This window comes from Pristiophorus japonicus, chromosome 10 (genome assembly GCF_044704955.1).
Source record: "Pristiophorus japonicus isolate sPriJap1 chromosome 10, sPriJap1.hap1, whole genome shotgun sequence".
NCBI lineage: Eukaryota > Metazoa > Chordata > Chondrichthyes > Pristiophoridae > Pristiophorus > Pristiophorus japonicus.
Window position 1 is genome coordinate 115,952,710 of NC_091986.1, and position 27,973 is coordinate 115,980,682.

Below are 27,973 nucleotides of genomic sequence, written 5' to 3' on the forward strand. Positions count from 1 at the left end.
TATCCCATGGCACTATTTCGAAGAAGAGCATGGGAGTTATTCCCAGTGTCCTGGTAAATATTTATCCCTCAATCAACATAATAAAAAATTTATCTGGTCATTATCACATTGCTGTGTGTGGGAGCTTGCTTGTTCACAAATTGGTTGCCGCATTTCCTACATGACAACAGTGACTACTCTTCAAAAAGTACTTCATTGGCTGTAAAGCGCTCTGAGACATCTGGTGGTCGTGAAAGGCGCTATATAAATACAAGTCTTTCTTTCTTTCTCATAGGATTCATGTTACATATCAAAATAACCAGCAACCAAAGCCATTTTGATATTCTGGGCAGGACAAATCCTAATCTGATATTTTCAAAATGATGCATTTGCACACTATGGGATGATTTATAAAATGCACATTAAGAAGTGATTTTTGTTCAGCTTAAATGGGCCATAAATTGCGGCCTCTCCGGGTGCGTACGATGTGCACACGCGCCCGAAGAGGCCCTACAAGTTCCGGGTTAAGATGCGCAAAGCGCATGTGCCTAAACCCGACACTTCCGATCTGTCAAAATGTCTTTTGACAGATCCAACACATCCCCAGGAGAAGGGCCTTCGTGGACGGAGATTTGGGCTTTTTGCCCAACGAATGTCCTTAAAACGCTTACGCTTGGTGCCTGCTTTTACCAGCGTAAGAATTTTAAAAGATAGAAAAATTAAATGTCATCACTAATTTTTATATTAAAAACTCTGTCCATTAAGTTTATTTTTAACCCTATTAAAACATTTTTAAAACATTTTCAAAAAAATTAAAATTTTTCCTAAAACATTCAATTAATTCTAAATATGTGAGGTGTGGTTTTTTAAATTTATTATGTTGTGTTTCTGAGTTTTGGGGGTAATTCTCAGACAGTAATGGGAGCTCGTACAAACGGAACTCACCTTTATTATCAATGAGAATATTACATTGTGATTGGTGGTCCAGGCCAACGTGATCCCAAGATGCGCTTACATTTCTGGGATGCGTGGGCCTCTGCGCTGGGCTGAGCATCTAGGCCTCAGATAGGAAGTGTTCATTCCTCAGGGACCACCAGGTACTTTTATGAAAAAAAATTTGGTCGGATGCATCGCCTGCAATTTTTGGCCCAATATATCCACGTAGTCTGAATACCTTAGTTATTGTACTTACCTGTGTAAATGAATCAACTGTTGATACAGCTGCACTTGCTACTGGAGTTTGCTGCGTCAATAGTTCCATAGGTTCCAAAGAGATCCCAATTTGGGCAACAGATTGAGTTTGTGGAATATTCATCATTCCAAAAGGATGCTGGCCACCTTCCTCTGCAAGGAGATATGCATTCCTGCTATTAATATTTAATTTTTCATCAAAAAGCCAGATCAATACAAAGTAAACTCTTTTCCAAGCAAATGTAAAATCATAGAAACAGAATTGCAACAGAATGAAGCAGCTTAAAGCTGAAGTGAAAAATATAGAATTATTAATACATTGGCCCTGGATTCGCGGTCAGTATTATGACGTACTCTCAGAGTTCACCGTCATACTGCCTTTGAAATTAACCACATGTGCTAAATCCCGAACTTGTGATCTGTTAAATTCCAACTGCATATCGGCTTTGTTGCACATTTCACCTACCCATTCAAATCATGTGCTGATAAAAAGTTGGGCTAATTCCCCATTAATTACCCTGAAGTTTTTTTTATATCTGATGAAAACAGGTGCAGGAGCCTGCGTATGGGGAAGTTAGAGGGGGGGAGGAAAGAGAAAATTGTATTAGTTGGCAGCTGCTGACTGACTTGTTGAGTGTTTCCAGCATTTTCTGATGAAAAACTTATTGCCAGACACAAAGCTCTTTTCATGTGTCTAACCACAATGTGACCTGCAATAAAATATGGACGTTGGCTGTGAATAGCATCTTTCAGCTATCCGACTTTATAACCGCAGCTCCAGAAATTGTTTTAAAGGTAGCTGCAACACTGGGAAGTGGGGAAACCAGTCAAAGACAAAGAGTTGATGGCCAGTTGAAATTATGGACCGAGGTAGGACTTATTCTTATTGTCATGTATTCAACCAGCATTGTAACCCATGTATAAACTGAGCTAAGTTGTACACCGTGAGAACACTGACCACTAGGTGGGAGACACTCCTAACCTGGACCTTCAGGTATAAAAGGGGAAGCTCCACCCACATTCATCACTTGAGTGCTAAGGAATAAAGGACAGGTCACAGACTGGCCTTCTCTCAAGCATGGGCCTAGTGTGCATTTATACTGTGTAGTAAGGACATATCAATGGCGACAAGAAACTGGGATTTAAACCACGCGAGCATGGCCACTAGCAGAACAGACGAGAGGTACTGTGTTAAGGAATGGTTGGGACAGAGATTCAACATTGTTAAAGCAGCACACAGTTAGTTCTCCAGGCAGACAAGGGCAGTCAGGCATGCCCCAACATGTAGTCGAACCCAGAGGGGGAGTTCGACAGAGACAATGGCAAGCTGAACAGCGATTCACGCCATTGCAAGGGACAATGCGGCCAGTAAAGGGGCCATCAACACCTGTTAATGGTGCACTCAAGGACAATAACAGGGGCAGTCAGGGACGATCGACTGGCAAGGGACCTTTTGTTTCAAACCGCAACTCATGCTAGAGGCGTGGAGGCATACATTCAGCCGGAGTTTGCAGAGATGAGCAAAATACTTGCAGAAATGGACACTGGGGGAAATCACTGGAAGCTGAAGTTCAGCGAGTTCATGTGGAGCACGTATACAGTTCATACACCAGGACGCCACCGATAATGATGAAAGTGCTCCTCAATGGCATCCCAGTATCAATGGAGTTAGACACGGGTGCCAGCCAGTCCCTGATGGGTATCAAACAGTTCGAAAAGTTGTGGGCATCCAAGGCCAGGAGGCCAGAATTATCGCCGATTGACGCACAGCTACGGACTTACACAAAGCAGATCATTCCGGTGCTAGGCAGCGCCACGGTAGTCATGACCCACAAAGATTCGGAGAGCAGGTTGCCACTCTGGATTGTTCATGGGGACGGTCCCGCACTACTGGGGAAGAGTTGGCTTGCTGTCATGAACTGGAAATGGGGCGATGTCAATGCAATTTCCTCTGTGGAGCGAGTATCATGCTCACAGGTCCTGGACAAATTTGACTCATTATTTCAACCCGGCATTGCCACTTTCATGGGGGCCAAGGTAGTGATTCACATAAACCCGGACGCCAGACCAGTACACCACAAGGCCAGAGCGGTGCCGTACGTGATGCGGGAAAAGATAAAAGGCGAATTGGACCGCCTGTTGAGGGAATGCATCATCTCGCCAGTCGAATTCAGTGACTGGGCGAGCCCGACTGTGCCGGTGCTCAAGGCGGATGGGTCGGTCAGGATATGTGGCGATTACAAGGCCACCATCAATCGGGTGTCACTCCAAGACCAGTACCCACTACCGAGAGCGGAGGACCTCTTTGCGACGCTATCCGGTGGCAAACTTTTTTCAAAATTGGACCTGACCTCAGCTTACATGACCCAGGAGCTGGCGAGTGAATCGAAGAAGCTGACCACCATCACGACACACACAAGGGGTTGTTTGAGTACAACAGATGTCCGTTCGGGATTCGCTCGGCCGCTGCGATCTTCCAACAAAATATGGAAAGCTTCCTCAAGTCGATTCCAGGGACGGTGGTTTTTCAGGACGACATCCTCATTACGGGTTACGATACTGAAGAACACCTCCACAACCTGGAGGAGGTGCTACGCAGACTGGACCGGGTAGGTCTGCGACTGAAAAAGGCGAAGTGCGTCTTCCTAGCTCCAGAGGTAGAATTCCTGGGGATAAGGGTAGCAGCAGACGGGATCAGCCCTACTGCATCCAAGACGGAAGCGATCCAGAGAGCACCCAGACCCCGTAACACGACGGAGCTGCGTTCGTTCCTGGGGCTCCTGAACTATTTTGGTAACTTTCTTCCCAAATTGAGCACGCTGCTAGAGCCACGACACGTGCTCCTACGCAAAGGTCGCGAATGGGTCTGGGGAGACAGCCAGGAAAGGGCTTTTAATAGAGCACACAATTTGTTATGTTCCAACAATCTGTTAACGCTATATGACCCATGTAAGAAACTTGTGTTAACGTGCGATGCGTCGTCCTATGGTGTCGGGTGTGTGTTGCAGCATGTCAATGCCAAGGGTCAGTTACAGCCGGTAGCTTATGCCTCCAGAAGTCTGTCCCAGGCAGAAAGGGGCTACAGGATGGAAGAAAAGGAGGTGCTCGCATGTGTATATGCGGTAAAGAAAATGCACTAGTACCTGTTTGGCAGGAAATTTGAGCTGGAGACAGATCACAAACCCCTAACGTCCCTATTGGCCGACAACAAGGCCATAAATGCAAACGCATCGGCCCGCATACAGAGGTGAGCACTCACGTTAGCTGCCGATGACTACACAATTTGGCACAGACCGGGCACCGAAAACTGCGCCGATGCACTCAGCAGGCTCCCACTAGCCACCACTGAAGGGGCTACCGAGCATGGTGCTGAGATGGTCATGGCTGTCGAAGCTTTCGGAAGCGAAGGCTCACCCGTGACAGCCCGTCAGATTAAAGTCTGGACAAATAGAGACCCGCTATTGTCTCTAGTCAAGAAATGTGTCCTGAATGGGGACTGGGTAGCCACGTATAGGGCATGCCCTGAGAAATTTAAACCATTTCACAGGCGCAAGGATGAACTCTCGGTTCAGGCCGATTGCCTACTGTGGGGAAACCGCGTAGTCATGCCCCAGATGGGCAGAGGGGTGTTCATCAGAGAACTCCACAGTGGGCACCCGGGCATTGTCACGATACATGTTTGGTGGCCAGGGATAGACGCAGATCTGGAACTTTGTGTTCGCAGGTGCAACACGTGTGCCCAGCTGGGCCATTGCCCCTTAGCCACTGGCCATGGCCCGCCAAGCCTTGGTCACGCATCCATGTGGACTACGCAGGTCCTTTCATGGGAAAAATGTTTTTGGTTGTAGTAGACGCCTACTCCAAATGGATCGAGTGTGACATTTTAAATTCAAGCACATCCTCTGCCACGGTAGAAAGTCTGCGGGCAATGTTCGCCGCCCACGGTCTACCGGACATCTTGGTCAGCGACAATGGCCCGTGCTTCACAAGCACTGAATTCCAAGACTTCATGGCAGGCAATGGAATTAACCATGTTAGAACGGCACCGTTCAAGCCGGCCTCAAACGGCCAGGCAGAACGAGCAGTGCAGATAATCAAACAGGGGATGCTCAGATTCCAAGGGGGTTCCCTACAAACCCGCTTATCACGCCTCCTGTTGGCCGATAGATCCCGACCACACTCGCTCACAGGGGTTCCACCCGCAGAGCTACTAATGAAAAGGACGCTCAAAACCCGATTATCCCTTATACACCCCACCATGAAAGAAATTGTCGAGAGCAGGCGTCAGTCACAATATCACTACCATGACAGGAATGCGAGGGCACGATGTATTGATGTAAATGATCCTGTTTTTGTCCTCAACTACGCTGCAGGGCCCAAATGGCTCGCAGGCACTGTGGTTGCCAAAGAGGGAAATAGGATTCTGGTAGTTAAACTTACCAATGGACAAATCTGCCACAAACATGTGGATCAAACAAAAAGGAGGTTCAGCAACCCCATAGAAGAAGCAGAGGAAGAACACGATATAGAGTTCACTCCACCACAGGTGACCGAACACCGGAACCAAAGGGAGGAGAGCCCAGTCACTGTGGGCAGTCCGGACAGGCTTGAGGCACTGCAAACAGCAGACACTCAGGCCAGCACCCAACAACCAGAGCCCCAATTCAGGCGCTCTACATGGGAGCGTAAACCACCAGAGAGACTCAACCTGTGATCCCAATAAGACTTTGGGGGGGGGGGGAGGGAGGTGATGTCATGTATTTAACCAGCATTGTAACCCATGTATAAACTGACCTAAGTTGTACACCGTGAGAACACTGACCACTAGGTGGGAGACACTCCTAACCTGGACCTTCAGGTATAAAAGGGGAAGCTCCACCCACCTTCATCACTTGAGTGCTAAGGAATAAAGGACAGGTCACAGACTGACCTTCTCTCAAGCATGGGCCTCGTGTGCATTTATACTGTGTAGTAAGGATGTATCACTTATAAGATAAAAATAGAAAATGTTGGAAATACTCAGTAGATCAGGCAGCATCTGTGGACAGAGAAAGAGTTAACGTTGCAAGTCGATGATCTTTCATCAGATACTTGCACCAGATGTAAAAATGTTCCTATGGGCTTTAATATTCCTATGGCCTTTCCTTTCGTGGCTTTTACAACTGCTCTTTTGTCACAAAAATAAGTTTTGTGGGGCATAACGGCAAAGGTCAAAGGTGGCTAGGCTTGAAACTAAAACCACACAAATGTTTTGTTAAGATCGCTCTCTTGTGAAAAACCGTTCGAGCGAAGGTCATCAGTAATAGGGGTTAAAATTTGTAGTTGGTGGGGAATATCATTTGTGTGCCGATTATTTCTCAACATATTACAATAAAAACACGACTGATTTATAGAAACATTTTGTACTGAGGTTTGCTACTTTATGGGCACAATTCAAATAATGGAGCATCTAATCTAATACAGAGTAGGTAAGAACCGTACATCTAACAAATGCAGTATTATTTACACATAATTATGAAAGATGTTTGATCAACTGTATATCTGGCGTAACTAAAATATATATATATATACACTTACCTTTTTAAATCCCTTCAACGAACATTTCCAATTAAAAGTGGCTATTAAACACTATGTTGATTGTAAATATATGACAGTAGAAGACTTCTGTCTTCTATTGACATATTTACAATCTGTTTTAGCAATCTCCTGATTGGCTAGAGGAGCACCGACCCCACCCGTGATCCCAGGTTTATATACGCACAACGGTCCAGAGATCCACGGGCCACTACACTGCGCACAACTCTGCCGTATTTGAAAGCAATTTTTCGAAGGGGGGTTCACACAAGGCAAGTGCAGATTTAGTTCGGATGCCACTGGTGCAAAAATTGCACTAATTAAAGGAAATATATTTGAAGAGTCTAAACAGCTTAGTTTTATTGGGGGAAATTATTTGTAAAAGCACATTTTCTACTAGTCAAATTATATCCATTCTAGATGAATTTCGCAACATACAGAAATATTTAATTTAACCCATTACAGGTTGAACCTCCCTTATCCGGAACCCTCGGGACCTGGCCTGTTTTGGTTAAGGGATTTTTCAGGAAAAGGGGTGGTCATGTTAAATTGGATGGTACAGGTACTGAGCAAGGAGATATCGGGGCTGGGAGTGCGGCAGAGAGATCATGGGGGGGGGGGGGGGGGGGGAGGTGGCGGTGGATCACGGGATCAGGCCAGCAATTACGGGAGTCGGCAGTGAGGAAGGACTTCAATTTGTTCTGCGCATGCGCCACCCGGTAACCGGGAATGGTTCTGGACAAGGGGTGGTTCCGGATAAGGGAGTTCTGGATAAGGGAGGTTCAACCTGTATTAAAAAAGCCTTTGTATCACTGGATGTCAATCTTATTGATTTCTAACACTGATTCATAAGGAATGTTATAGAAACATAGAAAATAGGTGCAGGAGTAGGCCATTCGGCCCTTCGAGCCTGCACCGTCATTCAATAAGATCGTGGCTGATCATTCCCTCAGTACCCCTTTCCTGCTTTCTCTCCATACCCCTTGGCCGTAAGGGCCATATCTAACTCCCTCTTGAATATATCCAATGAACTGGCATCAACAACTCTCTGCGGCAAGGGAATTCCACAAGTTAACAACTCTCTGAGTGAAGAAGTTTCTCCTCATCTCAGTCCTAAATGGCCTGCTCCTTATCCTAAGACTGTGTCCCCTGGTTCTGGACTTCCCCAACATCGGGAACATTCTACCCACACATCTAACCTGTCCCATCCCGTCAGAATCTTGTATGTTTCTATGAGATCCCCTCTCATCCTTCTAAATTCCAATGTATAAAGGCCACGGGGAGGTGCAGCGAGACCTGGGTGTCATGGTTCATCAGTCATTGAAAGTTGACATGCAGGTACAGCAGGTGGTGAAGGCGGCAAATGGTATGTTGGCCTTCATAGCTAGGCGATTTGAGTATAGGAGCAGGGAGGTCTTACTGCAGTTGTACAGCGCCTTAGTGAGGCCTCACCTGGAATAGTGTGTTCAATTTTGGTCTCCTAATCTGAGGAAGGACGTTCTTGCTATTGAGGGAGTGCAGCGCAGGTTCACCAGACTGATTCCTGGGATGTTATGAGGGTATCAAGGCGAGGTCCAGTAAGAAATACAACAATAAGCAATCAAATTACCACAAGCTGCTTGGAAAGTATTTTTAGTAAGTAGGTGTGCAGAAACATGCACGACAGTCCATTCCATCTATCCACATATTCTATACCAACATTGGTCGGTTGGCAGGAATGGTTAAGATTATACATTTTAATTGGCAAATTGTTGGAGGAGGGAATCTAATGTTAGCCATTCCACTATCAATTAAACTATTGTTTTTATGAGGTAAGTTAAGAGTCAGTAAAATGGCTTTACTTTTTTGATAAAGTGAACTAATGCACATTATAATTCTTTTTGGTCCAGTTGGTAAAGACACTTGTCTGTGTAGAAATTATTTACAATCTATATTAACAACTTGGAAGAAGAGACTGAGTGTAACGTAGCCAAGTTTGCTGACGATGCAAAGATGGGAGGAACAGCAATATGTGAGGAGGACACCCAAAATCTGCAAAAGGACATAGACAGGCTAAGTGAGTGGGCAAAAATTTGGCAGATGGAGTACAATGTTGGAAAGTGTGAGGTCATGCACTTTGGCAGAAAAAAAATCAAAGAGCAAGTTATTATTTAAATGGAGAAAGATTGCAAAGTGCTGCAGTACAGCAGGACCTGGGGGTACTTGTGCATGAAACACAAAAGGATAGTATGCAGGTACAGCAAGTGATCAGGAAGGCCAATGGAATCTTGGCCTTTATTGCAAAGGGAATGGAGTATAAAAGCAGGGAAGTCTTGCTACTGCTATACAGGGTATTGGCAAGGCCACACCTGGAATACTGCGTGCAGTTTTGGTTTCCATATTCACAAAAAGATAGACTTGCTTTGGAGGCAGTTGAGAGAAGGTTCATTAGGTTGATTCCGGAGATGAGTGGGTTGACTTATGAGGAAAGGTTGAGGAGTTTGGGCCTCTACTCATTGGAGTTCAGAAAAATGAGAGGTGATCTTATCGAAATGTATAAGATTATGAGGGGGCTTGACAAGGTGGATGCAGAGAGGATGTTTCCACTGATGGGGGAGACTAGAACTAGAGGGCATGATCTTAGAATAAGGGGCCGTCCATTTAAAACTGAGATGAGGAGAAATTTCTTCTCTCAGAGGGTTGTAAATCTGTGGAATTCACTGCTTCAGAGAGCTGTGGAAGCTGGGACATTGAATAAATTTAAGACAGAAATAGATAGTTTCTTAAACGATAAGGGAATAAGGGGTTTTGGGGAGCGGGCAGGGAGGTGGAGCGGAGTCCATGATCAGATCAGCCATGATCTTATTGAATGGCGGAGCAGGCCCGAGGGGACATATGGCCTACTCCTGTTCCTATTTCTTATGTTCTTATGTTCTAAATAAACCATACAGACCAAGAATGTTCCAGGTTTGTGTTGAGATAGCAGATCTCAATTGGGGGTGGGTTGCTATAATTCCTCTCAGTGTCCTTGGGGAGATGGAAGGGAAAAACAAAGTCAGGGTTCCATTCCAAAATACCATCAAGTGACTACGTCCCTTGTACTTGAAATTGGCCATCCATAATCAAACAGTCCCTGGTACTCATTATCTAAACTCAATATTGAGCAAGGTTGATGCCAATGGTACCACAACCCAGCAGTCAGTGAGTTTAGGAGAGAAGAAAAAATGTAAAAGCAAAAATCCTCCAATGGCTGGAAGAAGGTTATGGTTGTCAGAGGCCAGCCATCACATTGCTCAGCTCCATTAAAATTCCTGAGTAGGAAGCAGCCATTGCCAGCCTTCGGCAGTACCTGGATAACATCCAGGCTTGGGCTCATGTGGTGTGAATGTTACCTCCCACTTAAGTCGCAAGTAATGACCATCACCAATATCAGAAAGCCCAGCGATCTCCCTTGAGCTTCAAAGGCATCACTATCAATAACCGGGGGGTCACCACTGACCATAAGCTGAATTAGGCCAGCCATATTAACATCTTGGTTACAAGAGCAGGTACTCTGCGACAACTGTCTCACCCCGAGCCCTCAAAAACTCTCCAACATCTATAAGACAGAAATGTAATAGAATGCTCACCACTCACCTGAATGGTTGCAGCCGCAACAACATGTCAAGAAACTAGACATCATCCAGGACAGAGCAATTTGTTTGATTGGTGCCTCTGCCACTGAATTTAATATACACACCCACCATCGCACTGTGGCCGCTGTATGTGCAATCTACAAGATGCATGAAGCAACTCACCAAGGTTACTTTGGCAGCTGCTCCACTGTGATATCTACCACAAAGAGGACAAAAGCAGCAATGTTCTGGGTGCATAATCACCTCCAAGTTATATACCATCCTGGCTTGGACTGACACATAATCGACATTTCTTCCTCATTGCTGGATCAGAATACTGGAATTCCCTACCTAACACCATTGTGAAAACACCATCATCAGAAGGACTGCAGTGGTTCAAGGAGAAGGACCACCATCACCTTCTTAGCGCAACAAGGGATAGGCAATAAATGTGGCTTTGCCAGCATCATCTATATCCGGAGAACAAATAATATATATTTTTTAAATGATTGAAGTAATCAGAGGGAAGGCAATAAGGTCAATTGAGAATTAAATAATCCCAATAACCAAAATGAGACAAGCAAAAGTGAGGGATATAAAAAGGAGGTACGATAAATTAAAATACTTTACTACCGACTGCTACCTAACCTGCCAGATTTAAAAGTAAATGTCGAGCAAACATAAATGGACAGCACTTTCAAGTGCTTTCATAACATTTATCTCTAAATATCTGGTAAAGTGACCTTTGGTTTAGATAGGGCAAAGAAAGCTTGTTGAGGAACATCACATGGTACTGCATTCCATTATCTTTTTGTAAAGCAGGAAGACAAATGTAGCATGACCAGATTGACTGAATATGGATACAAAATATAAATGTAAAGGCCCAGCAGAAAAATGTACTGAAAGATACATACAGCAGGATTTAGAAAGTTTTAGGTTTTCATTTGGCATAGAGATCTAACAAACAATGCTCAACTTTTCCAAAGATACTCCATCTGAGAATGACATCTGAGGTATAGACACTATTCATGGAGATGAATCTCAGTAAACTTGGCAATACAGGATGTTCACCTTATATATCAGATAAGAGGCAGATATCTAAAGGTATGTCATTCTACTAACAAGCATTAAGAGACTATAAAAATGTTTGTCACTGCATCAGGAATCTTGAATATCCTTTACAAAGGTTTCCTAACATTCTGGATGATAAGGAATTGTAATCAACATAACAAACATTCGTTGCTCCAGAAGGCAGTGTGGGTTCTCAGATGAGCCTTCAAAACTTCTGAAAGGGCATTAGGTTTTTAAGGCAGTTAACAAAAATCTAAAGCCAAGTAAACTATCAAACTATTCCTTTGGAAATCTAATTTTCAGGCAAGAATGAAATGTAACCTTCTCCCCACCAGTTTCTTTGGGCCCAATTTTCCCCAGCCCCTTTTTCCGGCGCACTTACCTTAAATGCACCAACTTTGCGCGCTGGAAACGGCGTTGAAAAAAAAGGGGCCCCATCTTGCCCGCTCTGCTGACTCTCCGGTGTCCCAGCGTGACGTAGCTCGTGAAGTGGGGGGGCGGAGCAACAGGCCAGTGCAGAAAGCACTGCCGGCAGCTGCGAGCATGCTGCTGCCCTCCCAGCGTGTTCTGTGGGCTGTGAGCAGGACCCGATGCTCGCAGCCCCTATCCCCGGCCGAAGGGCGCCCCGATCTTCGCCACACCCTACCCCGGCCGAGTGGCCCCCCCCCCCCCGCACCGGTCGGCCGGCTGGCTTCCCGGGCCGAGGTAGGACTTATTTTTTATTTATTGAAGCTTGTGCTTGAGAGTTTTGATGTGTGTGTTTGGGGGGGGGGGGGGGGGGAGGACGGGTAAAGAGAGAGAGAGAAAGTGCTTTGATGGGGGGGGGGGGGGCTTTTCTTTTAAAAACTTGATTCTGGCATAAAGGTAGGGCTTCTATTTTTTTATTTGTTATTGATTGCTTATTACTTTTTGTGGTCTGTTTAGTGCTTTGTAAGTCTTGGTGCAGGTCCTCAGCTTCCTTGTATTTTTTATTTGTTATTGAATGTTTATTGTTGTGCTTTGTTTAGTGCTTTGTAAGTGTTGGTGCTTTAAATGTACTAACCTGCGCCGAATTCTTTTTCAGAGCTGGCCACATACGCTGACCTAAGTCGATTTGGAGTAAATTTTAGTTGGCCAAAGTAGCATAAATGACCAAAACTGGCGTAAGTGTCTGTGAACGTCCCCTTTTGAAAGAAAAACTGAACTAAAAAAAATATCGTACCTAACTGACTTACTCTGGAGCAAATCTTTTGGGGAAAATGGCATTTTTTAAACTTACGCCAGAAAAAACTTACTCCAAAAAAATTGATGCAAGTCATGGCCAAAATTGGGCCCTTTGGAACTGTTAACTGGAATAAAATACACTTTTCTGAAATAGTGATGGGTCAGTTTGGTGTCCATTTCTCACTGGAGGAGGAAAGGCATCTTATTAATTATCACATCTTTAATCACGGTTGCCCAGTCAGAACTAGTTTAACAGTTTTTCCCAAACTTGGAAGAACACTGGACTTAAGTAGTGAACTTTAGATACTCCACAATCAGTTGTGCTAAGCAAAGTGTCAGCTTAGCTCAGTGGCTGAATTGTTGCCTCCCAAGTTAAAAGGTTGTGGGTTCAAGCCCCATTCCACGACTTGAGCACATGATCTAGGGCGACACTTCAGGGCAGTATTGTAAGATACACTAGTTGTGCATACATATATACGTAGGGTTAGGATTTGGTTTAATCATAGAAAGTTTTTGTCGGAGGAGGCGGAGCGGGACGTCCGAGAGGCTTACAAAAGGCCCAGCGTCGTAGAGCAGCCAGCAGGGAGTCGGAGGAGGCAGAGCGGGACATTGGAGAGGCCTACAAAAGGACCAGCGTCATAGAGAAGCCAGCAGGGAGTTGGAGAGGCCTACAAAAGGCCCAGCATCGTCGAGCAGCCAGCAGGGAGTCGGAGGAGGCAGAGCGGGACATCAAAGAGGCCTACAAAAGGCCTAGCGTCGTCAAGCAGCCAGCAGGGAGTCGGAGGAGGCGGAGCGGGACGTTGGAGAGGCCAGCCGGTGCAGCTGCAGCAGGGAGGCAAAAAAGTAGAAAGAAATCAAAAGGTGACGTCATAGCCAAGGGGGTAAGTGATTGGTGAGTAGTTTTTCTTTTTCTTTTTCTTTATCAGGAAGTATCCTTTCAGCATTGTTGTTGCTAAATTAAGTTAATCTAGGGGTTAAGTCATGGCAGGAGAGCTCGGACACGCGTTATGCTCCTCCTGTACTATGTGGGAAGTCAGGGACGCTTCCAATGTCCCTGACGACTACGTGTGCGGGAAGTGTATCCGCCTGCAGCTCCTGCGGACCGCATTGCGGCACTGGAGCTGCGGGTGGATTTACTCTGGAGCATCCATTATGCTGAGAATGACGTGAATAGCACATTTAGCGAGTTGGTCTTACCGCAGGTAAAGGGTACACAGCCAGATATGGAATGGGTGACCAACAGGAAGAACAGTGCAAGGAAGGAAGTGCAGGGGTCCCCTGCGGTCATCCCCCTGCAAAACAGATACACCGCTTTGGGTACTGTTGAGGGGGATGGCTCATCAGGAGAGAGCAGCAGCAGCCAAGTTCATGGCACCGTGGGTGGCTCTGCTGCACAGGAGGGTAGGAAAAAGAGTGGGAGAGCTATAGTGATAGGGGATTCAATTGTGAGGGGAACAGATAGGCGTTTCTGCGGCCGCAACCGAGACTCCAGGATGTTATGTTGCCTCTCTGGTGCAAGGGTCAAGGATGTCTCGCAGCGGGTGCAGGACATTCTAAAAAGGGAGAGAGAACAGCCAGTTGTCGTGGTGCATATAGGTAAAAAACGGGATGAGGTCCTACGAGACGAATTTAGGGAGCTCGGAGCTAAATTAAAAAGTAGGACCTCAAAAGTAGTAATCTCAGGATTGCTACCAGTGCCACATGCTAGTCAGAGTAGGAATCGCAGGATAGCACAGATAAATATGTGGCTTGAGGAGTGGTGCAGAAGGGAGAGATTCAAATTCCTGGGACATTGGAACCGGCTCTGGGGGAGGTGGGACAAGTACAAACCGGACTGTCTGTACCTGGGCAGGACCGGAACCAATGTCCTTGGGGAAGTGTTTGCAAGTGCTGTTGGGGAGGAGTTAAACTAATATGGCAGGGGGATGGGAACCTGTGCAGGGAGACAGAGGGGAAAAAAGGAGGGAGAGAGAAAACAGGGAATTATAGACCGGTCAGCCTGACATCGGTAGTGGGTAAAATGATGGAATCAATTATTAAGGATGTCATAGCAGCGTGTTTGGAAAGAGGTGACATGATAGGTCCAAGTCAGCATGGATTTGTGAAAGGGAAATCATGCTTGATAAATCTTCTGGAATTTTTTGAGGATGTTTTCAGTCGAGTGGACAAGGGAGAACCAGTTGATGTGGTGTATTCGGACTTTCAAAAGGCTTTCAACAAGGTCCCACTCAAGAGATTAATGTGCAAAGTTAAAGCACATGGGATTAGGGGTAATGTGCTGACGTGGATTGAGAACTGGTTGGCAGACAGGAAGCAAAGAGTAGGAGTAAATGGGTACTTTTCAGAATGGCAGGCAGTGACTAGTGGGGTACCGCAAGGTTCTGTGCTGGTGCCCCAGCTGTTTACATTGTACATTAATGATTTAGACGAGGGGATTAAATGTAGTATCTCCAAATTTGTGGATGACACTAAGTTGGGTGGCAGTGTGAGCTGCGAGAAGGATGCTATGAGGCTGCAGAGTGACTTGAATAGGTTAGGTGAGTGGGCAAATGCATGGGAGATGAAGTATAATGTGGATAAATGTAAGGTTATCCACTTTGGTGGTAAAAACAGAGACACAGACTATTATCTGAATGGTGACAGATTAGGAAAAGGGGAGGTACAACGAGATCTGTGTGTCATGGTACATCAGTCATTGAAGGTTGGCATGCAGGAACAGCAGGCAGTTAAGAAAGCAAATGGCATGCTGGCCTTCAGAGCGAGGGAATTTGAGTACAGGGGCAGGGAGGTGTAACTACAGTTGTACAGGGCCTTGGTGAGGCCACACCTGGAGTATTGTGTACAGTTTTGGTCTCCTAACTTGAGGAAGGACATTCTTGCTATTGAGGGAGTACAGCGAAGGTTCACCAGACTGATTCCCGGGATGGCGGGACTGACATATCAAGAAAGACTGGATCAACTGGGCTTGTATTCACTGGAGTTCAGAAGAATGAGAGGGGATCTCATAGAAACGTTTAAAATTCTGACGGGTTTAGACAGGTTAGATGCAGGAAGAATGTTCCCAATGTTGGGGAAGTCCAGAACCAGGGGTCACAGTCTAAGGATAAGGGGTAAGCCATTTAGGACCGAGATGTGGAGAAACTTCTTCACCCAGAGAGTTGTTAACCTGTGGAATTCTCCACCACAGAAAGCTGTTGAGGCCAATTCACTAAATATATTCAAAAAGGAGTTAGATGTAGTCCTTACTACTAGGGGGATCAAGGGGTATGGCGAGAAAGCAGGAATGGGGTACTGAAGTTGCATGTTCAGCCATGAACTTATTGAATGGCGGTGCAGGCTCGAAGGGCCGAATGGCCTACTCCTGCACCTATTTTCTATGTTTCTAAAATGGAGGCAGAAGCAAAAGATAGAAAGGAGAATTGTGAAAGTGGAGGGCAAAAAAATCCAAGGCAACAAACAAAAAGGGCCACATTACAGCAAAATTCTAAAGGGGCAAAGTGTGTTAAAAAGGCAAGCCTGAAGGCTCTGTGCCTCAATGCGAGGAATATTCGGAATAAGGTGGACGAATTAACTGCGCAGATAGCAGTTAACGGATATGATGTAATTGGCATCACGGAGACATGGCTCCAGGGTGACCAAGGCTGGGAATTCAACATCCAGGGATATTCAACATTTAGGAAGGAAAAGGAGGCAGGGTAGCGTTGCTGGTTAAAGAGGAAATTAATGCAATAGTAAGGAGGGACATTAGCTTGGATGATGTGGAATCGGTATGGGTGGAGTTACGGAATACCAAAGGGCAGAAAACGCTAGTAGGAGTTGTGTACAGACCACCAAACAGTAGTAGTGAGGTTGGGGACAGCATCAAACAAAAAATAAGGGATGTGTGCAATAAAGGTACAGCAGTTATCATGGGCGACTTTAATCTACATATTAGTGGAAGAGGATTTCCTGGAGTGTATTAGGGATGGTTTTCTAGACCAATATGTCGAGGAACCAACCAGGGAGCTGGCAATCCACGACTGGGTGATGTGTAATGAGAATGGACTAATTGGCAATCTTGTTGTGTGACCATAATATGGTAGAATTCTTTGTTTAGATGGAGAGTGACACAGTTAATTCAGAAACTAGAGTCCTGAACTTAAGGAAAGGTAACTTCGACGGTATGAGGTGTGAATTGGCTAGAATAGACTGGCAAATGATACTTAAAGGGTTGATGGTGGATAGATCACAAGGGTGAACTTCAACAATTGTACATCCCTGTCTGGAGTAAAAATAAAACGGGGAAGGTGGCTCAACCGTGGCTAACAAGGGAAATTAAGGATAGTGTTAAATCCAAGGAAGAGGCATATAAATTAGCCAGAAAAAGCAGCAAACCTGAGGACTGGGAGAAATTTAGAATTCAGCAGAGGAGGACTAAGGGTTTAATTAAGAGGGGAAAGATTGAGTACGAGAGGAAGCTTGCCGGGAACATAAAAACTGACTGCAAAAGCTTCTATAGATATGTGAAGAGAAAAAGATTAGCAAAGACAAATGTAGGTCTCTTGCAGTCAGATTCAGGTAAATTTATAATGGGGAACAAAGAAATGGCAGACCAATTGAACAAATACTTTGTGTCTTCCTTCGTGAAGACAGAACCAAATAACCTTCCAGATGTACTCGGGGTCCGAGGGTCTAGTGAGAAGGAGGAACTGAAGGATACTATTAGGCGAGAAATTGTGTTCGGGAAATTGATGGGATTGAAGGCCGATAAATCCCCAGGGTCTGATAGTCTGCATCCCAGCGTACTTAAGGAAGTGGCCCTGGAAATAGTGGATGAATAGTTGGTGATCATTTTCCAATAGTCTATCGACTCTGGATCAGTTCCTATGGACTGGAGGGTAGCTAATGTAACACCACTTTTTAAAAAGGAGGGAGAGAGAAAACAGGTAATTATAGACCGGTTAGCCTGACATCAGTAGTGGGGAAAATTTTGGAATCAAAGAATGAAATAGCAGCGCATTTGGAAAGCAGTAACAGGATTGGTCCAAGTCAGCATGGATTTATGAAAGGGAAATCATGCTTGACGAATCTTCTGGAATATTTTGAGGATGTAACTAGCAGAGTGGACAAGGGAGAACCAGTGGATGTGATGTATTTGGACTTTCAAAAGGCTTTTGACAAGGTCACACACAAGAGATTGGTGTGCAAAATCAAAGCACACGGTATTGGGGGTAATGTACTGACGTGGATAGTGAACTGGTTGGCAGGCAGGAAGCAGAGAGTCGGATAAACGGGTCCTTTTCAGAATGGCAGGCAGTGACTAGTGGGGTGCCACAGGACTCAGTGCTGGGACCCCAGCTCTTTACAATATACATTAATGATTTAGATGAAGGAATTGAGTGTAATATCTCCAAGTTTGCAGATGACGCTAAACTGGGTGGCGGTGTGAGCCATGAGGAGGACGCTAAGAGGCTGCAGGGTGACTTGGACAGGTTAGGTGAGTGGGCAAATGCATGTCAGATGCAGTATAATGTGGATAAATGTGAGGTTATCCACTTTTGGGGCAAAAACACAAAAGCAGATTATCTGAATGGCAGCAGATTAGGAAAAGGGGAGGTGCAACAAGACCTGGGTGTCATGGTTCATTAGTCATTGAAAGCTGGCATGCAGGTACAGCAGGCGGTGAAAAAGGCAAATGGTACGTTGGTCTTCATAGCTAGGGGATTTGAGTATAGGAGCAGGGAGGTTTTACTGCAGTTGTATAGGGCCTTGGTGAGACCTCACCTGGAATATTGTGTTCAGTTTTGGTCTCCTAATCTGAGGAAGGACGTTCTTGCTATTGGGGGAGTGCAGCGAAGGTTCACCAGACTGATTCCAGGGATGGCTGGACTGACATATGAGAAGAGACTGGATCAACTAGGCCTTTATTCACTGGAGTTTAGAAGGATGAGAGGGGATCTCATAGAAACGTATAAGATTCTGACGGGACTGGACAGGTTAGATGCAGGAAGAATGTTCCCGATGTTGGGAAAGTCCAGAACCAAGGTACACAGTCTTAGGATAAGGGGTAGGCCATTTAGGACTGAGATGAGGAGAAACTTCTTCATTCAGAGAGTTGTTAACCTGTGGAATTCCCTACTGCAGAGAGTTGTTGAGGCCAGTTCATTGGACATATTCAAGAGGGAGTTCGATATGGCCCTTACAGCTAAAGGGATCAAGGGGTATGGAGAGAAAGCAGGAAAGGGGTACTGAGGGAATGATCAGCCATGATCTTATTGAAAGGTGGTGCAGGTTTGAAGGGCCGAATGGCCTACTCCTGCACCTATTTTCTATGTTTTGATTTCTTTTTACTGAATGAAATGATTAAAAGTTGTTTATTCCCAGGATGCTTTCGGGTTTGATGTGTCATGAACAATTTAGCTGACACTATGAATTTAATAGTTTGCTGAAACACAGGATGTGTACAATTTGTGTCTCTTAACTTGTTTTCACAGCCACTTTAGGAAGCTGTTAGTCAAGACACTTTTGAGATACGAAATGGAACAATGGAAGATAGAATAAAAACAAGTTATCTGTTGTTTTGTTGGAAATACATCCTTTTTAGGGGTCTTGTTCACAATAATACTTGTCATGCCAGAATGTTTGTGAGATGTGGCCTATAAAGATCTTAAACTTTCTTTAACAATTTGTCGAGAAAAGCAGGATTGGAAAGGAACGATGACGGCAAGTCTCCACCTAGGAAAAGATCACATGGTAGTATGGTTTATTTCTCGGTGTCTACTGTTTAAAAATATTGAGTGTATCTGGACTTGGTCTCGTACAATAAACAATAGTAGTTGCATCCATATTTAGAGTCAGAAATCAAACTTGTTACATTACTAAGGGAGTGCTGCATTGACGGAGGTGACATCTTTTGAATGCGATGTTAAATCAAGTCTGTCTTTTCAGGGAGACAGAAAATATCCCACGACACTATTCAAAGAAGAGCAGGGGAGTTCTCCAGTATCCTGACAAAAATTTATTCCTCAACCTACAGCACCAAAACAGCTCAGCTCGTCATTTATCTTGATGCTGTGTGAAAACTGGCTTCTGCGTTTGCCTACATAACAGTAACTACATTTCAAAAGTAATTAATGGCTGTAAAGCACTTTTGGGTGCACTGAGAATGTCTATATAAATGCATGTTCTTTTTCTATCAATATTAATAAAAGAGTCACCACATTGAAAGGCCACTTCTACTTACCTGCCTTTAAACGTGATATTTTGAAGATAGCACTAGGTTTTTCATTAGTTATGAATCCCAGCAACTGCCACACTGGCATTCCACTCTTGTCTGGATATGAGAAATACACAGATCCTCCTGCTCCTACAGGGAATGGTGTTGTCCCCAGCATAAAGACCACCACATGATTGACATTCTCATAATCAGGAAGGTTAAATACAAATTTCCCCTCTGCAACTTGTTGTGCATCTGTCTGCACCTGGGCAAGGGAGGAAAAACCCCATTAGTGAAAACAATACAAGAAATAGAAGCCCAAGATATATTCCAATGTTTTCACAACAGCGGGAGAGGGAGATGATAGTTAAAAAGATGGGGAAGACACACAGGAAAAAGAGAGATGCAAATTTTCTTTTCCATTTTGTTGAAGAGCAATGCCATGAGAGATCAACTAGTAGCAGTTTCCTATTTTCCCAATGTTTACACAAACACACTCAATTTGGGCTGACTCAAATTTTGTTGAAAAAAAAGGCTGAGAGATGATAGGAAGCAAGCCAGCATGTTTCTACTATGCACAGTAATGTCCCATTACATAGTATTGCACCACAGAAGCAGGCCATTCAGCCCAATTTTATTTGGCACGCGATCCCTTTAAATTTGCTGCAATGCCGCACGTGTGGTATCTTTTCCAGTGGTGAGCGGCCTGCGCAGGACTTCCTGATTGGTGTGCCATTGGGTATCAACCTGGTAAATCTTTTTTTGCTTCTCTGCTTTTGAATTCTATTCCTCCAGCAATAAACCCCAGTGCTTTGTTTGCATTCATTATGGCTGTGTTGACCTGCGTGGCTACTTTTAATGATTTATGAATCTGTACCCCTAGATCCCTTTACTCCTTTGCCTCATTTAGACTTATTTTCCAAGTAGAAGGTGGCCCCCTTATTCCTCCTACCAAAATGCATCACCTTGCACAAATCTATATTGAAATTAATTTCCCATTTACACACCCATTCTGCAAGATTGAGAACGTCTTCTTGTATTTTGTCAGTCTTCCTCAGTATTAACTATATGCCGCACCCACCCACCCCCAAATTTGGTGTTGTCTGCAAAATGTTGATATTGTATTACTTCCAATTCCCAAGTCCAAATCATTTATGTAAATGATGAACAGCAGCAGTCCTAGCACCGATCCTTGTGGAACACCATTTCCCACCTACCACCGAAACTGTTATGAACCCAGGGAATAGCATCAGTTATTATAGCATTCTAATCCAAAGATAACACATTTACTGAATGGAATACAATCCTACAGATGATGTTAGCGGCTGATTTTGTGCATTTGTTTTACCTGTCAAAGTCTAAGCAACTTCAAAGTGCACTACGGTAAGACTTAACCACCTTATAAGAACATAAGAAATAGGAGCAGGAGTAGGCCACACGGCCCCTTGAGCCTGCTCCGCCATTTAATACGATCATGGCTGATCTGATCATGGACTCAGGTCCACTTCCCTGCTCGCTTCCATAACCCCTTATTCCCTTATTGGTTAAGAAATTGTCCATCTCTGTCTTAAATTTATTCAATGTCTCAGCTTCCACAGCTCTCTGAGGCAGTGAATTCCACAGATTTACAACCTTCTGAGAGAAGAAATTCCTCCTCATCTCAGTTTTAAATAGGCGGCCCTTTAGTCTAAGATTATGCCCCAGTTCTAGTCTACCCCATCAGTGGAAACATCCTCTCTGCATCCATCCTTTCAAGGCCCCTCATAATCTTATACGTTTCGATAAGATCACCTCTCATTCTTCTGAGTTCCAATGAGTAGCGGTCCAACCTACTCAACCTATCCTCATAAGTCAACCCCCTCATCCTCGGAATCAACCTAGTGAACCTTCTCTGAACTGCCTCCAAAGCAAGTATATCCTTTCGTAAATATGGAAACCAAAACTGTACGCAGTATTCCAGGTGTGGCCTCACCAATACCCTGTATAACTGTAGCAAGACTTCCTTGCTTTATACTCCATCCCCTTTGCAATAAAGGCCAAGATTCCATTGGCCTTCCTGATCATTTGCTGTACCTGCATGCATGTGTTTCATGCACAAGTACCCCCAGGTCCCACTGTACTGCAGCACTTTGCAATTTTTCTCCATTTAAATAATAACTTGCTCTTTGATTTTTTTTCTGCCAAAGTGCATAACCTCACACTTTCCAACATTATACCCCATCTGCCAAATTTTTGCCCACTCACTTAGCCTGTCTATGTCCTTTTGCAGATTTTTTGTGCCCTCCTTTTCCTCCTATCTTTGTATCGTCAGCAAACTTGGCGACGTTACACTCGGTCCCTTCTTCCAAGTCATTAATATAGATTGTAAATAGTTGGGGTCCCAGCACTGATCCCTGTGGCACCCCACTAGTTACTGGTTGCCAACCAGAGAATGAACCATTTATCCCGACTCTCTGTTTTCTGTTAGTTAGCCAATCCTCTATCCATGCTAATATATCACCCCCAACCCAGTGAACTTTTATCTTATGCAGTGACCTTTTATGTGGCACCTTGTCAAATGCCTTCTGGAAGTCCAAATACACCACATCCACTGATTCCCCTTTATCCACCCTGTTCGTTACATCCTCAAAGAATTCCAGCAAATTTGTCAAACGTGACTTGCCCTTCATAAATCCATGCTGACTATACTTGACTATTATGTTTTTCCAAATGTCCTGCTACTGCTTCTTTAATAATGGATTCCAACATTTTCCCAACCACAGATGTTAGGCTATCTGATCTCTAGTTTCCTGCTTTTTGTCTGCCTCCTTTTTTAAATTATGCCCTCTGAAACCACTGAACACCAATCAATGTTGTCTATATGGACTTCTCGAAGACATTTGATAATGTTCCTCAAGAGATTATTAGCAATAATAAAAGTGCATGGAATTGGAGGTAACCTTGTGATCTGGGTTAATAATTGGGAAAGCTCTGTAATTATCTCCCTTAACACCTTTGCCTCTCTACCCCCCTTTAAGATGCTCCTTAAAACCTAACTCTTTGACCAAGCTTTTGGTCACCTGTCCCAATATTTCCTTATGTGGCTCGGTATCAAAAAGGCAAAGCGCCTTGGAACATTTTACTACGTTAAAGATGCTATACAAATGCAAACTGTTGGTGTTGTTGAGGTGGATCACGTGGACAGGATGAACTCGGAGGGAGCATGAGGAGAGATAGGAAAGAAACTAAAGATGCGGGTTAAGAGCTAGTACAGGACAGAGGGAGTGTAGCAGCTGAACAGATCGTCTCAATCTTAATGACAAAGAAATCCATGAACTCCTTGCACTTGTGGCTGGAGCCAAGGGTAAAGGGGGCACAGGAGGGGTATATGGAGAAAGTTTATCGTGGAGAAAAGAAGCCAGGTGTTATCTTTGCATTCCAGGATCATCCTGGAGGACTGGCCGATTTTGGCAGAGAAGAGTGAAGCCCGATAGTGCTTGATGTGGTACAGTTCGCCAATAGATGGCAAAGCTATTAAAGTGCGCCAGATACATTCAAATCTGCACCCTTTGGGTTTGAGAGAGAAAAGATGGGAGCCACAAGAGACAACACATTGGGCCAGAATTTACAGTGTCTTCTACGGCGTACGCTCAGCGTACGTCATCCTAATCCTTCTGTTTGGGCCCCGCAAGTTCTGGGTTTCCGCACGCGAAAAATTGGAGCTTGACAGATATACCGAACCAACTGAGAAATCACTTTCGCTGGAGGAGTTGGGTTATTTGCCCAATTACTGCCTAGCAAATGCCCATGGAACTCTTACGGTTGGTAACTGCCAAAAGGTCATCGATCTGAAACGTTAACTGTTTCTCCCTCCACAGATGCTGCCCGACCTGCTGAGAATTTCCAACATTTTGTGTTTCTGTTTCAGATCTGCAGCATTCGCAGTATTCTGCTTTTGTATAAAATCTGCACGTTTATTTTATTTTCAATAATAACTTCTATTTATATAGCGTCTTTAACGTAATAAAACGTCCCAAGGCGCTTCTTCACAACAGTGTTACAAACAGATCAATTTGACACCGAGCCACAGAAGAAATTAAGGCAAATAGGTGATCAAAAGCTTGTTTAAAGAGGTAGATTTTAACGAGCATCTTAAGAGGAAAGAGAGGTAGCAAGGCGAAAATAATGCCTTCTTGCCTTAATACAGGTAATTTGGAAGCTAAAATAAGCACTCCCCAGCCACAAAAGTCAAGCATTTCTCAAAATATGTCAAAGATTAAAATAGAATTTTAGTCAATTGATCGTTTTTCAAAACAGTTTTTATTCTTCCCCGCTTCCATTAATGTAACTTTTCACAGATCCAAAAGCATTACTTCGCTTTCAGCACCCACAAATATGTGTTTAAAAGAAACTATTAAATCCCAATTGTGCAAGTAACGTGCACAAGTGTTGAATCAAAATAAACTTACCAATCGACCCGCAATCAAGCATCCGAACATTGTCTCACCAAATGCGCCGTCCCTCTCTGATAAGAGCCGAGCTCTCGCCAATCTCGTACATGTCACTGTCACACTCCGCTCGCCGCTTTCTCTTCTCCCCGCGGCCACTTACCGACAACAGCAGAAGCTTCTCGAACCCACAATGTCTGCAAGCAGCGGCGCCGCAGCAGGGACCGCCCTCCGACCTTTCACAACCGGAAACAGTTTGCAGACCACTGTAGCCATGGCAACCACATATGTCGAAGGCCCCCAAACTCCGGTGAATAGCCGTTCGCACGTTTTTTTACGTTTAATACCTTTGCACCGATTACATTATAAAGAGTCGCGAAATTCCTTAACTCATTACAGTTGCTTCCCAGCAACTTTAAATCTTTGTCATTTATTTTATTAATGTTTGACTCTTGGTGAATGTTGATTTGATTATCGTCTCTCCAGCAAAACGGACTGTCACTATCACTAAAAAAAAATACTCTTCTGAAATTAAGTGTATGTTGTTTTGGAAAAGTTCCCTGTGCGCGCTCCTTAAAGATGAGGTTTGGCTTTTAAAAGTCGTAACATGGAGAACCGTTTCCAGATGGCGCATGCGTAGCCTGGACCCCTGTGCACAGGATGCCTGTGTATCTCCTTGACCAATCAGATTGAAGAATTGTTAATAAGCAGCGCAGTCTGAGTCAGGAAGTGTCCAGGCAGAATATTGAATTCAACGTCAAATCAGGTACAGAAAGAGAAATAAAGAGGGAAAGAAAGAAAGATAAAAGAGACAGAATGTAAAAGTAAAAAAATTTTTTTTTAAATCTCCAACAATTAAAACCTGAAGGAATGTGTCAATTGCAGATAAGGCCATCTCTGACAGTTTCCTTGTATTGTTCTCCACCCACATCCCTGTTTCTCCACCTATTATGTTCCGAACACAGTGAGGTTAAAGTAACAGTGACCTCAATCTTTGATAAGACACTCCAGAGTGAGGAACAGGCCTGAGGGGCCGGCTTATATACAGTGCTCCCAAGAGATGCTGGGATCCCTTGGGACTTCAGGGGATGAGCTCCCTGGTGGTGGAACATGGGAGTGCATGCTTTACAGATACACAACATCACTCCCCCTCCAAAGTCAAAGTGAAAACTATTTACGAGGTGAGGCGGTCGGGAGCCTTTCTTTCCCTGGTGGACCGCCTCGGTACAAATGTCTGTTCTGGTGTGTTGGCTGTGCCCTCGCTGGGATGACGTGTTGTTGGCCCTGCAGGGCTGCTAGGTGAGCCTGGCCTTGCTGGGCTGTTGGACGTGATGGGTTCGATTTCCTGGTCCGGCGTGGTGTCGTTGATCCTTTGGGTGTGTGTTGTGGGCTCGAAAAACGTGGTGTCTGCTGTGGGTTGCTCAGGGCAGTCTGTGAACCGCAGCCTTGTTTAGTCCAGGTGCTTTCAGCAAATTTGTCCATTGTCTAGTTTGACTACAAACACCCTATTCCCTTCTTTAGCTATCACCATGCCCGCGATCCACTTGGGACCATGTCCATAGTTTAGCACATACACAGGGTCATTCAGATCAATTTCCCGTGACACAGTGGCGCGACCATCGTTTACATTTTGTTGCTGCCTCCTGCTCTCTACCTGATCATGCAGGTTGGGGTGAACCAGCGAGAGTCTGGTTTTAAGTGTCCTTTTCATGAGTAGCTCAGCCGGGGGCACCCCTGTGAGCGAGTGGGGTCTCGTGCGGTAGCTGAGCAGTACTCGGGACAAGCGGGTTTGGAGTGAGCCTTCTGTGATTCATTTAAGGCTCTGTTTGATGGTTTGTACTGCCCGCTCTGCCTGCCCATTGGAGGCTGGTTTAAACGGGGCCGAGGTGACATGTTTCATCCCATTGCGGGTCATGAATTCTTTAAATTCGGCATTGGTGAAACATGGCCCGTTGTCACCGACCAGTCTATCAGGCAGGCCGTGGGTGGCAAACATGGCCCTCAGGCTTTCAATGGTGTCGGTGCTTCCCGACATTATTTCACATTCAATCCATTTTGAAAAAGCTTCCACCACCGCCAGGAACATTTTACCGAGAAACGGGCCCGCATAGTCGACATGGATCCTCGACCATGGTCTGGAGGGCCAGGACCACAAACTTAGTGGTGCCTCTCTGGGCGCATTGCTCAACTGAGCAAATACGCTGCATTGCCGTACAGAGGACTCTAAGTCAGAGTCGATACCGGGCCACCACACGTGGGATCTGGCTATCGCTTTCATCATTACTATACCCGGGTGTGTGCTGTGGAGATCCGAGATGAATGTCTTCCTGCCCTTTTTTGGTAGCACTATGCGATTACCCCACAACAGGCAGTCTGCCTGAACGGACAGCTGGCCCTTTCGCCGCTGGAATGGCTTGATTGGCTCTTACATTTCAACGGGGATGCTGGCCCAGCTCCCATGCAGTACACAGTTTTTTACTAGGGACAGCAGAGGATCTTGGCTGGTCCAAGTCCTAATCTGCTATGACCGTCAACAAGTCTGCGGGCTGCGCCCCCGTGGTAGGCAATGTTAGCCGACTGAGAGCATCCGCACAGTTCTCGGTGCCTGGCCTGTGGCGGATGGTATAGTTATATGCTGATAGTGCGAGTGTCCACCTTTGTATGCGGGCTGAGGCATTAGTATTTATCCCCTTGTTTTCAGCGATCAGGGATGTGAGGGGCTTGTGATCGGTTTCCAGCTCAAATTTGAGGCCAAACAGGTACTGGTGCATTTTTTTTACCCCGAACACACACGCTAATGCCTCTTTCTCAATCATGCTGTAGGCCCTCTCAGCCTTAGACAAGCTCCTGGACGCATAGGCGACAGGTTGCAACTTCCCCGCAACATTAGCTTGTTGTAATACATACCCAACTATGTACGAATATGCGTCACATGCTAGCACAAGTCTTTTACACGGGTTATACAATACAAGCAGCTTGTTGGAGCATAAAATGTTTCTGGCTTTCTCAAAAGCAATTATTTGTTTTTTTCCCCATACCCAGTTCTCACCTTTGCGCAATAACGCATGTAGGGGCTCTAAAAGGGTGCTGAACCCCGGTAGGAAGTTACCAAAATCGTTGAGGAGTCCCAGGAACAACCGCAGCTCCGTGACGTTCTGTGGCCTGGGCGCGTTCCTGATAGCCTCTGTCTTGGCGTCTGTGGACCGAATGCCATCCGCCGCGATCTTTCTCCACGAAAACTCCACTTCTGTTGCCATGAAGATGCATTTCGACCTCTTCAGCCGCAGCCCTACGCGATACAGTCGCTGGAGGACCTCCTCCAGGTTTTGTAGGTGCTTGGCAGTGTCCCGACCCATGACCAATATGTCGTCCTGAAAGACCACTGTGTGTGGTACCAACTTGAGTAGGCTCTCCATGTTTCTCTGGAAGATTGCTGCAGCCGACCGAATTCCAAACAGGCATCTGTTGTAGATGAACAATCCCTTGTGCGTGTTGATGCAGGTGAGGCCCTTCAAAGACTCCTCCAGCTCCTGCGTCATGTAGGCCGAAGTCAGGTTGAGCTTGGTGAACGTCTTGCCTCCTGCCAGCATCGCAAATAGGTCGTCTGCCTTAGGTAGCGGGTATTGGTCCTGTAGCGAGAAACGATTAATAGTTACTTTATAATCGCCACAAATCCTGACCGTGCCATCACTTTTGAGTACTGGAACAATCGGGCTGGCCCACTCACTGAATTCCACTAG

The 27,973-nt window shown here is 45.1% G+C and overlaps 1 protein-coding gene and 1 long non-coding RNA gene across 3 annotated transcripts in view; one reads left to right on the forward strand and one right to left on the reverse strand.

Moving 5' to 3' along the window:
• LOC139275069 (uncharacterized) overlaps positions 1 to 19,816 on the forward strand; it is a 71,979-nt gene extending 52,163 nt beyond the window's left edge. The window contains exon 3 of the long non-coding RNA XR_011595665.1: positions 19,539 to 19,816. This is a non-coding gene — a long non-coding RNA (uncharacterized lncRNA). The remainder of the gene's footprint in view (positions 1 to 19,538) is intronic.
• Positions 1 to 24,847, reverse strand: part of hikeshi (heat shock protein nuclear import factor hikeshi) — a 33,530-nt gene extending 8,683 nt beyond the window's left edge. Inside the window, exons 1-3 of one of the 2 annotated variants that reach the window (XM_070892014.1) lie at positions 24,255 to 24,847; positions 19,834 to 20,065; positions 1,172 to 1,323 (exon numbers count right to left, since the gene is read on the reverse strand). In XM_070892014.1, the coding sequence (XP_070748115.1) occupies positions 1,172 to 1,323; positions 19,834 to 20,065; positions 24,255 to 24,284 (414 nt within the window). In that variant the 5' untranslated portion in view covers positions 24,285 to 24,847. Of the gene's footprint in view, positions 1 to 1,171; positions 1,324 to 19,833; positions 20,072 to 24,254 lie in introns of both variants that reach the window. The other variant, XM_070892013.1, reaches the window with a different exon arrangement.
• Positions 24,848 to 27,973: the final 3,126 nt, after the last annotated feature.